Genomic DNA, 14409 nt, shown 5'->3' on the forward strand with positions numbered 1-14409 from the left:
GTTGAGGCCGAGTGTGAACTCTGGCCGCGAGAGAGCATCTCGGCGCTTAGATCACACCCACTCGGGGTGTGCGTGTGAGTGAGCGCGCGGGTGCCTGCGCGTGTGTGTACGTGTGGGGAGGTGTGCGCCAGAAGGGTGGGGTGCGGGGCAGCGAGGAGGGCTCTAGGTGAAGCCGGAGCAGAGGGAGGTCGCCCGCGCTGGCCTCTCCCCCAGGGGCCGCGGCGGCTCGCTCGCGCTCTCGCTGCACCTCCCGGGGCGCGCCGCGGCGGCGCCACAGGCCCCTGGACGCTCCGACCACCGCCCTCCCGCCGCCCGTCCCGCGCGGCCCGGAGCGGGGACCCGCGATGGCGCGGCACTGACGGCCGCCTCCCCCCCTACCCCCACCCCCGGACCCTCTGCTCCGCCCGGGGGCTCGCGGGGGCCCCGGGGCACCGCCCCGACCTGCATGAGGGGCGGGCGCGCCCGCGCCCGGAGCGAGCGGCCCTCGGCGCCCCCGAGGCGGTTCCCGGCCGCGCAGGAGGACGAGGAGGAGGAGCGGCGGAGCGGGCCGGGCTCCCTGCCTGTCGCGGCCCGGGAGCACGGGCTCCCCGGAGGGAGCTCGGGGCGTCCCAGCCCCGGAGGAGGGACCCGGAAGCAGAAGCGGAGCCGCGAGTCGAGCCGAGCCGCTGCCCCCGCTGCCCGCCGGCGCCGGGTGGGGGTCCCGGCGGCTGGATGGGCAGCGGCGGCGCGGGCCGCGGGCGGCGATGGGCGAGGAGCAGAGCACGGTGAGCGGCGGCGGGCCGCAGGAGGCGCGGGCCCCCGCCGGCGGCGCCACGGGCCACCCCGAGCCCCCGAGGCCGCGGGGGGACAGCGCCGGGGCGCCGGGGCCGCGCGCCGCCTCCGCCGAGCCGAGCGGCGGTGGCTGCGGAAGCGACTCGGGCTGCGTGGACACCAGCGCCCCGGAGCCCGCGGGGAGCCGGGGGGGCCCGGACGGGAGGAAGAGCCGAGCGCCGGGGCAGCCCGCGGGACTGGCACTTACCGGGCCCCTCAACCCCCAGACTTTGCAGCAGCAGCTGGAAGAGGAGGAGGAAGCAGGGGGCCGAGACGAGGGAGGGCATGAACAGCAGGACGTGCCCCTGGGCGAAGAGCCTGAGCCCAGGACCCGCGTCGGGGCGGCGGACGAACTGGTCTTGGACGTGCTGGGTCAGCGGCGCCCAATCCCCGCCAAGAGACAAGTCTTCTGCTCCGTGTTCTGCGTGGAGAACGACCTGCCCGAGGCCCCCACCGCGGAGCAGCCCTCGCCACCCGCATCTTCACCTCGGGCTCCGCCGGTGACGAACGTTCCCAGCACCCCCACCTCCTTCCCCAGCCCCCGGCTGTCCCTCCCGACGGACCCCTTGTCCCCCGACGGCGGCAGCATCGAGCTGGAGTTCTACCTGGCGCCCGAGCCATTCTCCGTGCCCAGCCTGTTGGGAGCTCCACCCTACTCTGACCTGGGTGGGGTAGGGGATCCCTATGTGCCCCTCATGGTGCTGATGTGCCGGGTGTGCCTGGAAGACAAGCCCATCAAGCCCTTGCCCTGCTGCAAGAAGGCCGTGTGCGAGGAGTGCCTCAAAGTCTACCTGAGCTCCCAGGTAACTCTACCCCCACTCTGTCCCCTCTTGTGTTCAGGCCCCTGGCGACGCGGTCCTCCACCAGCTCGCCAACTCCGGGTTCACAGGAAGAGGTGATGAGACAATTCTACCAACGACCTCTGTCAGTTTCTCACATCTCAGTTGTTGTCGGTGTAATTATTATTTAAGTGTGTTTGACCTCACGGCTAACTTGACTGGAATTTAACTCTGCAGGAGCTTCAGGCTTTAAGTTGGCAACCGTGGAGGGAACAGGCTACAGTGAATTGTCCTCTGCTTATTTCTTTTACTAAATTGCAAGCCAGAGCTCGCTCAAAAAGGAGGACAATGAAAGTGCCTCATAGGCCTAGTATCCCCGAAACGAACAAATAGTGGGTACAAAACACTGTAAGTATGTATTAAGTTGGTGAAGAGAAGGGTTGGAATTGTTGGAATTAGTATTTCAGGTCCATGATGCCTGAATTTTAAATTGTGCTCCATTTATGTATTCCAGAAAAGTTTTATTTATTTTTTCATTCATTTGTTCATTCATTCATTCATTTATTCATTCCTTGGCCCATGCCTACTTAGCATTTTTCTTATTCCACAGTAAAGTTGAAGTACTTTTCCTCACTGAAGTTTTATGCCAGCACAGTACTTTATTTCTTTAAGAGGGAACAAAATAGACCAAAACAAAGGAAAGCGAGGCTAAGAGGCTTAACAAAACAAGCAGTGGTGAAACTTTCTTCCTCGGCTCCTTATTTGAAAGCTTGTTTTTTTTCTTGGAAAGCTTAAGCGTGCAATAGACCAGCTTCCCTTCACTGATGGTGAATGAGTTCTTCCAGTAGTTTTCAAGCTGTTATGTTTCTGCCAGTGTTTTGCACAATCTGGAATGCCCTTTGATCCCATGTCTGATTGTCCTAGGCCTATTCATCTTTCAAAACCCTTGGCTGTTCAGGTGCCAACTCTTTTTGGGAAGCCTTTCCTCACCTTCCGGGCCGCTGCTTATATACTTTCAAAATACTTCTGTGTGCCTTGCAGGCACTGAAGTTCCTTATGTGTCTGTTTGTTTTGCCAGACTGTATGGGCAATGTCTTGTAGTCCTTGTGTTTGATAGTTTTATGCTGAGTCCCTTTCCAGTAATAGTGTTTAATAACATTGGCTGAAGTGAACTGAACAGGATTCCACACAGTGTGGTTCCTGTGTGTTTTGTGGCTAATCCATGCTGGTGTCTAGACTGAAAGTGTGTACTGTGCCCAACCGAAAAATGCAAAGGGAAACTTAAACAGAATGGAATGTTACACAAACAGTAAGTTAGCCAAGATGGTTGAGATTATCCAAATGCCTGCAAGAGACTGATGTCTCTTTTATGCTGTATCCACAAACAGATACTTAAAACAGGAGGAATGTCTGCTCTCATGTGGTAGTTTCTATGACATCATCGGCAAACAGATATTGGTGCCATCCATGTGAGATCCCTGTGGTGGGATTCAGACATTCCCCAAATATGGGCCCTGCTCCAAGGGAGTCACTGTGAGAGCAGATGTGTATGCAAGAGCAATACACGGTAGCATATAATGAGATGTAAACAGAGTAACAATACCAGGTATACTTAAAGGCTGGATACAGATGCTGTGGGTTTAGAAGTTCAAGGAGGGTAGCTGGTGTGGGTTGAGGTATTCTGCATTAGTTTGATTTTCTTAAGGTGGGCCCTTTTCCCAAAGCATGCATATATATATATATATATATATATATATATATATATATATATACACACACACACACACACACACACACATATATAAATCTCCATAAGTTTGTTGTGGGCAGTCAATATTTTGATCTGTAATGGAGAAGAGAAGGAATGGGGAGTGGAAGGGTGGCAGGGTGAGTGCAGTGTCATTATAATACACAAACACTAGAAACTTCTCTCAAGTGACATAGTATCTGAAACTTGTTTGCAGTAATTATGGGTGTTATGTATGTCCCTGATTTTCTTCCAAAGTATTGGACAGACCTTTCAGTAAAGAAAGCCTACTTTATTAAAATATTAAACAGGAAAAATGAGTCCCGCAGGCCAGGCAAGCTTCTACCCCAGGGCTTTTGCATTTGTTGTTCCTTTTGCCTGGAATAGCCCCCTGGATACCATTCCCTTTGCTTGCCTACTACTCTCACTCCTCTCTTTCAGATCTGTATGCAAATGCCATCCAAATGGCCTTCACTGACCACTCTTTTTCAAGTTTAACCTCACCCCACTCTCTTATACTTATGTAATTTGTTTCCACGAAGACAGGAATTGTGACATGATGTGTTCACTGCTGTGTCTTTAGCACCTAGAATGCTGTTGGACATATGGTAGAGGCTCAGCTAATAGTTACCAAATTTTTGAAGAGCTGAGTGACCAAGAGAGGATGAGATTACCCCCAGCAACCATTGCCAGAAAGTGGTATTCTACTTGCGTGCTAAATTCTACCATGAGCTTCAAGTTAAAGGCAAAAGACAAAGTCTTAAAGCAGACAAAAATAACAGGTTTACTAAGTTTGCTATGAAAGTTAGAATTAAAGATTTTTTAGATGAACTTTTAGCTTCTATGAAAATGGAATTTTTTCCCAATTGGATAAAAATACATACAGGCTTGTGGTTGTAATATTTCTGGTCTGTGTTAATTCTAAGGTCACTTCTATTCAAAGGGTCTATGTTTCCATGTCACTTAACCTCTCTATGCCTTAATTTCCTCATCAATGAAATAGAATTGCAGACCGTGACCTGTAATGACATGCCAGTTCTGAAGCAAAACCAAATCAAACTGCAGAGTTATTTTGTTGCCTTACTGAGCTAGATCAAAAGGGCACACTGAGTGCTTTCTTTCTCATTTTATAAGCTTTCATGGGTTTGACAGACTAAAATCTGTTAAACCGAATTTGCAGGGCTCTTAAGACCTTTTAAAATAAAATGATGCATTTGAAATAAAAAGTTATTAGTGATATTTTTCACTTGTTTTTGAGTTTGTGTCAAATAGTGCATTATTTGACATCACTTAAGAAAATAAAGGTGATTTTCTATTAAGCATTTTATACACACATTAAAAATACATACTAAATGTGAGTTGGAATATTGCCTGGTTAAATTAATGTTCTTCTAAAAAGGGAGGCTGAGTTCTTTGAAAGAAGGTATGAACTTGGAAGGTGGGAACAAGGATTTTTAGATGGTAAGTCTTATTTCCATTAATGCCCTGGACTGCATGTGTAATGAAGGCGGATGAGTAGTTGTGGTCATTATTTCAGTACAGAGAAAGCAGATTGGGCCATGACTTCAATACCTGCATACTGTGCTTTCTAAATAATAGTTTTATTTCTTGAAACATAATATTCTTCTCCAGTCATCACCATGACTGGGGCTGCGGGGAGCCCCTCTTAGTGGAATGACTTTACAGTTCAGTGTGTACCACCCAATTTTCAATTGCCATGGTGAAGGGTTGAACTGATAAATTATAATCTTTGCCACTGCATAGGTGTTGGCTTAAGGGCTGTAGAACACATGACAGATACAGTGGAAGTTACACTAGTGTATGTTGCCTGGGTCCGTAAGTCGTTGATACATACATTTTAGAAGCATTTCCCAGTGACCTATGTATGCATGTCTGACCATGGCTAAAGCACACAGTCCGGGGATGTCTGCAGGTCACTGAGCCATTGTAAATGTTAACCTCCTCAGCTGGTTTGGCCTCTACCACATCTTCCTAGGAGGCAAGATTGTTGCCTTCTTTTGTTTCAGAGAACGATATTGCACTTATTTCAGAAATCCTCCGTTGATATCTTTCCTTCATGGTTTTGGTTTCAGACAGTAAAATTTATTATAATATGAAGTGTTACTATTTAGCACTTTAGATAAAGAGAACATTGGGTATGCTAAGGACTGTCTAAAGGTAACAGCTGTTGTGGCTTTCATCACTCTGCTTCAAAGAGCTCCCAACTGGCAGGTGCATGTGAGTTGGAATGTACACACCTGTCAGATGAGTATTAATAGAGACAAGCAACATATTTCTTCTACAGATTGTGAACAAAGCAGCTGTTAGATGGTGATGTCTTAAAATGACAGTCTACTATAGTCACCCTAGAATCGGTGACCTAAGGGTGACATCTTATGTATCCTATTATTAAACTCTGAGTCACGCAGACTTGTATGGGTACAAGTGTAACCTACTTTTTTCCCTTTAAATCTTAAACCAACCTGTGTATTTTTAGAAGCTAATGTGTTCAATGTGGAGTTTGAACACAGCCATCTTCGCACAGGTGAATTTTTGGATCCTGTCATGCCAGGTGTGATTTTGATAGTCCTGAAAATGTGAAGAATAATGAGACTGGGATACATTTCATTTCTCTGCAGGTTTGAAAAGTGAGAGTGAAGGAATATGTAAACTTATTATTTTGTGCCCAGAATTTGCATGTGTGCGCTCACACATGTATTTGAAGGGTGCGATAACATTTGCTTTCACACCTTACTGACTCATGCCCTTATTTCTCTCTTCTGCCTCTTTAATAATATGTCTCTAATAATTTCTTCATATCTCCTTCATAATCTCTTTTTTCTTTTACCTTTCAAAATCTGATTTTAACGGACATTTGATTTCTGTGGACGAAATACCCTGTTGAGGGCTGAGGTCTGAACCAGCAGAACCTTGTCCGTGTGTTGCCTGGGTGTTTCCCTTCCGTCTCTTCCAGCTGTCTAGAGATGAGGCTACGAAGAAAAACCCGGCATTGTGCTCCACTGCCTAAGAGATCTCAAATAACATGACAAGTAGTACTATTTATCCAAGGCGTCAATTGTAACCTTTAGAGTGGTGATTTTCTTTCCTTCTAGAGCAGAGCTCAGCTTTTATACTGGAAGGCTCTTCCTTACTCCCCTTTTTTTTTAATGTTTATTTATTCTTGAGGGAGAGAGAGAGAGAGAGAGTGCAAGCAGGGGAGGGCAGAGAGAGGGGGGAGCCACAGAATCCAGAGCAGGCTCCAGGCTCTGAGCTATCAGCACAGACCCCAATGTGGGACTTGAACCCTGAGATCATGACCTGAGCCGAAGTCGGATGCTTAACTGACTGAGCCACCCAGACGCCCCTGGCTCTTCCTTATTCCTGATGTGAGAGAGAGAGAAAGAAGAGCCTTAGAACTTAAACTCCCAGCCTTTTGTTAAGAGATTGTAATGGGCACTGTAGACAGACACCTGAGTGGTAGTTTCTTATAATTAATGTATTCATTTATTACTGAATCATTTACGCATTTAACAAACATCTATTTGGGTACCTGTAGGCCAAGTACCATGAGATACTCTATAAATGTATTAAATTCCCTCCAGGAGCCATCTCAGAGCCTTGTGTGCAGTATTTTTTCTCAGCTTTATCTGGGGATATAAATAAGCTTTTAAGTTGCCAGTCAACTGTGGATCTCTTTCTCTTCTTACTTTTTGGGAGGATTTTGTTTTATTTTCATTTTTATTTTATCTTATTATTATTTTTATTTTAGAGAGAGAGCATGAGTAGGGGTGGGGGCAAAGGGAGAGAGGGAGAATCCCAAGCAGGCTCCATGCTCAGCACAGAGCCTGACACAGGGCTTGATCCCACAGCCCTGCAATCATGACCTGAGCTGAAGTCGAGTCCATACTCCACTGACTGAGCCATCCGGGTGCCCTTGGAAGGATTTTATTAAACCACTTCTGGAGCACCAGCTTACCATTTAGTAAACACGTTACAATTCCACCTGTCGTGTTTAATCCAGAGTAGTAAATCCATCCATTATGTATTTCTTAACACACATATTTCTCAGAGCTCTAATTATTGGAAATAGAATATTATTAAATATCTTACTCCTTTCAAAATATTTATTACCTTTACTTAAAAGAAAACATGCTTTTGCTAAGTTTGTTTTGGATTATTCTTTACGATATGGCAAATATTTAAAGTTATAAAATTTCAAAAATTTGTTTATTTTGTTCATATTCACTTTGTCAGAAGAGTTTCATATGATCAACTAAATGAACCTTCCCAAATCAAATTGTGTCTTAAAATAAGAAATTCAGTGCCTATAGAAAAATAATTTCTGAAGTACGCCATGCTCTTTCAACTTTCTCAGTATTATTTGTCCCATCAATTTTGGGGTAATTACACTTGTATGGTTAAGTTTCCACAAATAATAAGAGCAACCATTTATTGAACATCTATATTTTAAGCACTTCTTACATAGTTTATTATTGAATTTTAATTCATTTATATATTAAATACCTATTACATGCCAGTCACTATTGTAGGTGTTGGGGATTCAGAGAACTAAAGTAGATAAAATCCCTCCTTCATGGAGTTTATATCCTAAGCCAGAGGGGATAGACTATAAGATAAATAATTAGTATCATTTAGTATATTAGGGGATAATAAAGGCTATGAAGAAAGAGACAAGAGAAGGGTGATAATAGTGAGGAAGAGGTCGTTCGTATATTTACAATCGAGGGGGGTAGTTGTCAGGGAGGGTTTTTCAAGGTGATCATTGAGTAGAGATCTTCACGACAGCAATAAGGGAATAAACCATGAGGATATTTAAGGAAATAATAAGTATAAAGTTCCAGAGACCAGTACTTGCTTGGGGTGTTCCAGGACGGTGAAGGGATCCATGTGGCTGAAGCCTAAGGAGTGAGATGGGGAGCGATAAGAAGAAAACAGCGGGAATGAGAAAGCTGGTCGGAGAGGGCTTTAGGACCATAGAGAATTTGCATTTCCTCTGAGTGAGATAGGAGGCTGTAAGAAGATTTTGAGATAACCAGATATAACTTAACTTTAAAAGAGATTTACTGTGGCTCTTTGTGGAGAATGTTATACTATAGGAATCAAGAATGCAAATTAAAAGATCAGAAGACTATGGCAGTAGTCCAGAGGAGAGATGGTGTAGTGCAGAGTAGGGTCGTAAAGGTGAATGTGAGTTGAGCTGGTTGAATTTTGAATATATCGTGAAAATGGAGCTGACAGAATTTGCTGATGATGGGGTGTGGGATGAGAGAAAAAGAACCAAAGATGACATAGGTTTTGAGCCCAAGCAATGAGAAGAATGGGGTTGCCATTTAATAAGATGAGGAATAGTGCAGGAGGACTAGGTGTAGGGAGAATCAGGAGTTCGTGCTAAGTTTGAAAAGCTGTTTAGACATTCATGAAAGGGTGTTGAGTAGGCAGCTGGTGTCTGGCATTCAGAAGAGAGATATGAACAAAAGATGTACATTTGAACATTCTGGACATGTAGATGGTATTTAAAGCCATGAGACTAGATGGGGCCATCTGGGGAGTGATAGTAGATAGAGAAGGACAGTGTCTAGGTACACCAAAGTTTACTAATATGGGACCTGGGACATGTGAAGGAACCAGGAAGGATCTAAAATGGTGTGGGCCAGTTACGCAAGAAGAAAACCAAGGTGGAATGGTTACCCAGAAGCAAACCAAGATGGTATTTTATTTTATTTTATTTTTTAATTATTTATTTTTGAGAGAGAGAGAGAGACAGAGCGTGATGGCGAGGAGCAGAGAGAGGGAGACACAGAATCCGAAGCAGGCTCCAGGCTCTGAGCTGTCAGCACAGAGCCCCACTCGGGGCTTGAATTCATGAACTGTGAGATCGTGACCTGAGCTGAAGTCAGACGCTTAACTGACTGAGCCACCCAGGCGCCTAGTGTTTTAAAAAGGAAGGAATAATCATCTTTGTCTAATGCTTCTGATAGTTTCAGCAGGATGAGGGTTGAAATTGACCATCAATTTCCTAACAAGGAGGTCTTTTGCAACCATGAATAGTACTGTTTTCATTGGCACTGGTGAGATTGGCTCTCTGATCAGAGTGGGTTTGAGAAAATAGGAACAGCTCCATTTCTGTGCTTCAGGTAGCAGAATGTTGTATGATGAAACTGAAGGTTAGAGAGATAAAATAACTCACTTTAAATCGCATAGCTGAGAAATGGCACAAGTGGGATTTAAATTCATTCATGTCCATTTGGCTCTAAAATCCATAGCCTTTTTACATTGTTTACATTTATTATTTTATTTGTAAACTAAATATATTTGTTTTATTTTTCCTTTAAATTTATATCTGGATTATACAAAATCACAAGCCTTCTAGTTCAAGAAGAAGGAACTCAATTTCATGTTCTGAGGAAGTGGAGGACACTTGCCCAGGTGCAGAGATAGTTTCCTGCCAAACCTAGGCTCATCTCCACATAAGAAAATCAAGAGAAATTGAGTTCAGAAAAGCTATAATTCAAGTTGCTATCCAGTTTTAATGGCAACATACTTGCCTTTTTCCTTCCTAACTCTCTGGCCATTCATTTTGTTCACCATTTGTGCTTTCTCTTGTGTTACCATCTCTTAATGTTGGTGTCTGCCTGATCCATATCTAACCCCTCTGTTCTCACTGTATGGTATTAGTATTATGTATTAATGGGACCAGCTCATCTACTCCTATGGTTTCAAGTAACACCGATGTGCTCTGGAACTTCCAAATCTCTTTCTCTAGCCGGGATCACTCTTCTCACTTTCAGTACCATATAGCCATCTTTTTCCTGTACCTTTCCACTTGTATGTCCCACCCACCCACAGCCACTTTAAACTTCTCACAACTAAATCTCCCTTTCCTCATCATCCTTTCCACACTGCTGAAGTCTTGCTCCTTCTTTGGGGTTCCCCATTTCCATTAGTTGTACCCAGGTCAGAAACTAGGGAGTCATCATTGAGTGCTTGCTCTCCCTCACCTCTCTCACCTAATTAATCACCAAGTCCTCTCAATTCTACCTCCTAAATATATTGTTATCCTTTTCCCTACTGTTCTCTATTTCTCCTGACATTTCTCTGCTGACGGCTCTACTTTCTGTCCTGGATTCTAACAACAGCTTCCTACTTGGTCCCAGTGCTCCAATCTTGACTGTTTCCAATCTGTTCTCCACACTATAGCCAGAGGGTTTTTTATAAGATGCTCAACTAGCCTTGGTACTCCCCTTCTTAGCCTTTCAGTGTCTGCCTCTTGCTTTTAGAATAGAATCTAAACAAAGTTTACATGGGATCTAACTCCTATTAACCCCTCCCCCTTAAGCCTACACCCATATTAAGCTTCTTTTTGTTCCTTGAACACTCTGTGACTCTCAGTTATGAGCCTTTACTTTTAGTAACCTGAGGTTCTGTCTTAGGGGGATCCACTTTTTTCCTTATTCCCCCAATTCTGTTGGCCTTTCACACTTATTCTTCTAGTCTCAACTTAGACATGTCTTCCATTGGGAATTTTTCTGGGCTCTCTATACCTGGATTACTTACGGTAAGATTGTTACTTCATGGTATTTAAATTGCCCATTTCCTGGGGCACCTGGGTAGTTCAGTCAGTTAAGCGTTCAACTCTTGACTTTGGCTCAGGTCATGATCTCATGGTGAGTTTAAGCCCAGCATTGGGCTCTATGCTAACAGAGCCTGCTTGCGATTCTCCCTCCCTCCCTGTCTCTCTTTTTGTCCCTCTCTCTCTTTTTGTCTCTCTCTCTCTCTCTCTCTCTCTCAAAATAAATAAATAAACTTAAAGAAAAACTAGTCCTCATCTTTAGATGGATTTAAAATTTAAAAACCTTTAAAAAATTGCTCATTTCCTGCTCTTTGCTTCCTTTAGACTGTAAAGCTTGATGCATGTAGAGACCATCTTTTTTTGCTGATTAATTTCTTAGCTCTTGGCATGTGGGAAGCATGAAATGAATATTTGTGGAGTGGACTTATTTATTTACTCCATAAATAATACACTAGAGGCTGGTGTTGTCAATACATGAAGTATTGCAGTAGATAGCAAAAATGATATTTTAAAATGAAAATCTCAACATTTCATTATCTTGCTTAAAAACCTTTAAGACCTTCCCATTACTCTCCATAAAGATCCCAGTTCGTGACACCTCTGCTAAGGCTCTGTTCTGCTCATCAGTGCCTTCTCCCTTCCAGCTCTCCTCTCTCCTTCCCTTGTGAGTGAATTTCTCCTCATCCTCAGAGCTTAGCCTTCATCAAGTCTCCAGACTGAATCAGTGCTTTTCGAGTCCTTTTCCCTCTGCCACCATTCTGTTTTTATCCCCCTTTGGAATTATATGTGGAAGCGATGATGTGAAGTTTGATTAATTTACTGCCCCCACTATTCTTTAAGCTGCTTTTACAACTAGCACTTAGCAAGGAGCCCAGAATAGAGTAGGTGCTCAATAAATATTTGTTAAAAGTTTGAGTGAGTGGTTGAAAGTAACTTATAATACGTTTAGGTTGGCAGAAAAATAAGGTAAATATTTGAACCTGAATTTTTGATATCTTATTCCATGGTATATTTAAATTTTGAGTGCAGTGGAATGCTGTGGCCTGACTCTTTATCCTGACATCCCATCTATCACAAAGGTCCTTCTTTAATTATAAAAACCTATTCCGGTTACTATGTCTCCTGCTTAACAAATTCCTCCTGAACCTAGGGGCTTCAGACAACAGTTTTGTTTTATGACATATGGGTCAGAAATTTGGGAAGGGCTCAGCTGGTCAGTTCACATTTGGGGTTTCTCATGTGGTTCACATGAGTTGTACTTTCAGTTCACTCATGTGGCTAGCAGCTGACCCTGGCCATTGTCAGGGAGCCCAGCCGGGACTGGATGCCAGGAGTGCCTCCACGTGGCTTTGTCAGCCTGGTAGTCTCAGGGCGGCAGGCTTCTCACGTGGAGCCTGGCATCCCCTGAAGCCAGCCTCAAGTGAGCCAGGTGGAGGCTACGTGATCTTTTCTGCACTAACTCTGTAAGTCACTCCGTGTCACTTGGCAAGGCAGTCACAAGCCTGCCCAGCTTCAAGAGGAAAGGACATAGACCCCCCATTTTTCTTGTGCAAGTGTCAAAGAATTTGGGGCCACGTTTGTGAACCACCACACTGCTTCAGACCAAAATAAAAGATGTTGTTAATTTAGGTAGTAAATCTTTTAAACCTGAATTTTAATATTTTTAACTTCATGTCTTATCATTGTTTCATTAAATATTTCCAACCCCTATCATTATACTGATTAATACATTTTGGTATTGTGTTTTCATGTTTTATTCTGTTTTATTCTTGACTAATTTAATAATAAAGCTTTACTTAGTTTTAAGCAAAACTTACATAGAAGCCATTCTCTTTTAAAATTAAAGATTTTAGATAATCCCATTGTAATGGAAATATCTTAGTATCAGGATCAGCTTATAGTTATTCTGATTATTAACCCCAGTTAAAATTATTCTATATAATGTAATTTCCTTTCCATTATAAAAATTTTAGCTTCAGTAATGGTTAAATTATTATTTAAAAAGTTAAGTATCTTTATGTGTAAAAATAGTTAATATAACATTTTTTATAGATCAGTCATGTCCTATACAGAAATAATATTATTTCTAATAATACTTTAGGATTATTAAATCTAGTTAATCTTTGCTAAATTGGCCCACCGTTGGATATTTATTGTTTATGGTATTCTAGTTTGGGTGATTTTATTATTTGATTAATGTCGTCTAAATTTCCAGTAACATATATATTTTTCTCAGAAACCTCTTCCAGATTAAGGATCTGTGTACCCTGAAACAGAAGGGGCCTTATAGTTTTTATGATGTGCTTTTTTTTTTTTTTTTCCCCTCTCCTCCCTCTGGCTCAGGTAACTAAATTCTGGGCTTATTCATTCATGTGAATGACTAATCCCTTTTTAAATCTTCCTAAGCTATTTTCCTCAGTCATATTCTCTACTGTAAGATTCAGAGGCTAATTATAGGCTACCTAGCAAATTACTTCCCTTTTTGTGGTGTTGATTCTTGCCTTATTTCCTCACATGATTATTGGCCATGCTCAGTGCTCCTGAAGCTCATTAGCTCTGAGTTGTATATGGCAAGTTAAATCACCACAGCCCCTTCCTCTGGTTACCCAACAATTTAAAACAGCAGGTAAAATAAAACAATTGCTCATAATATTTCACCAGCATTTTTTTTCCCTTTGACAATACCATTTTTTTCTGATGTTCCAAGTTTGGTTCATTAGTTTATGTCTTAAGTAGAGCTTTAGGATCAAATCAGAAGTGATTTCGATAAAGCCTGCTCTTGGTGCACTCCTTTTTTGTAAACATCTTGCCTTAGTGACGAAAGTGAATTTCTTCACATAGTTCTGTAGACAGTAGGTTTTGTTTTGTTTTGTTTTTAATTCTCTTGCCAAAGATGCCCATGGTGGGAAATGACAGGTGAAATCCCAAGAGTTCTCATTTAATCCTACTTTTAACTTCAGTGTTTTCTTTTCTTATGTTATCATTTTTCCTCCTCATGGTTGTGAAAATGCACTTTGAAAAGAATAGGCTTCTAAAAATAAAAAAAAAAAAAATTCTGTGTCAAATATGTTAGTGCCTTATGTTAAAACTGCACATGCACGTGTGTGTGTGTGTGTGTGTGTGTGTGTGAGTGTGAAGGTCTCAAGATTGTTTATTGATGCATCATAAAAGGATTGTTTACTGATTTTGATTTGCAAAAATCTAAGTATAGTCATTGACAAGTAAATTAATGTATTTCAAGTGTAGTTTGAATCAACCAAAATAGATATCCCTTGGGTTTACCTTTTTTGTTGTTAATTTTTAATGTCATTTTGTGAGTCATTGAGGCTTCATTCTTAAGATGAAGGGAGAGCTTAGAAGGAATGTTTGGGGAAAGAACACTTGAAAAAATAGTAATTTTTCCCAATATATATTTTTTAAGATTTCAGGATTTTTGAAAAATACTGTTCTGGTATGTTTTTTTCTTTCTATCTTTTTTTTTT

The 14409-nt window shown here is 42.8% G+C and overlaps 1 protein-coding gene across 2 annotated transcripts in view; it reads left to right on the forward strand.

Annotated features, from left to right (window-relative positions):
* Positions 1–624: 624 nt before the first annotated feature.
* Positions 625–14409, forward strand: part of RNF217 (ring finger protein 217) — a 132019-nt gene continuing 118234 nt past the window's right edge. For both annotated transcript variants that reach the window (XM_060616561.3, XM_060616562.3), the window contains exon 1: positions 625–1613. In XM_060616561.3, coding sequence (XP_060472544.1) covers positions 744–1613 — 870 coding nt within the window. In that variant the 5' untranslated portion in view covers positions 625–743. The remainder of the gene's footprint in view (positions 1614–14409) is intronic.

Source organism: Panthera onca, chromosome B2 (assembly GCF_046562875.1).
Source record: "Panthera onca isolate mPanOnc1 chromosome B2, mPanOnc1 haplotype 2, whole genome shotgun sequence".
Lineage (NCBI taxonomy): Eukaryota > Metazoa > Chordata > Mammalia > Carnivora > Felidae > Panthera > Panthera onca.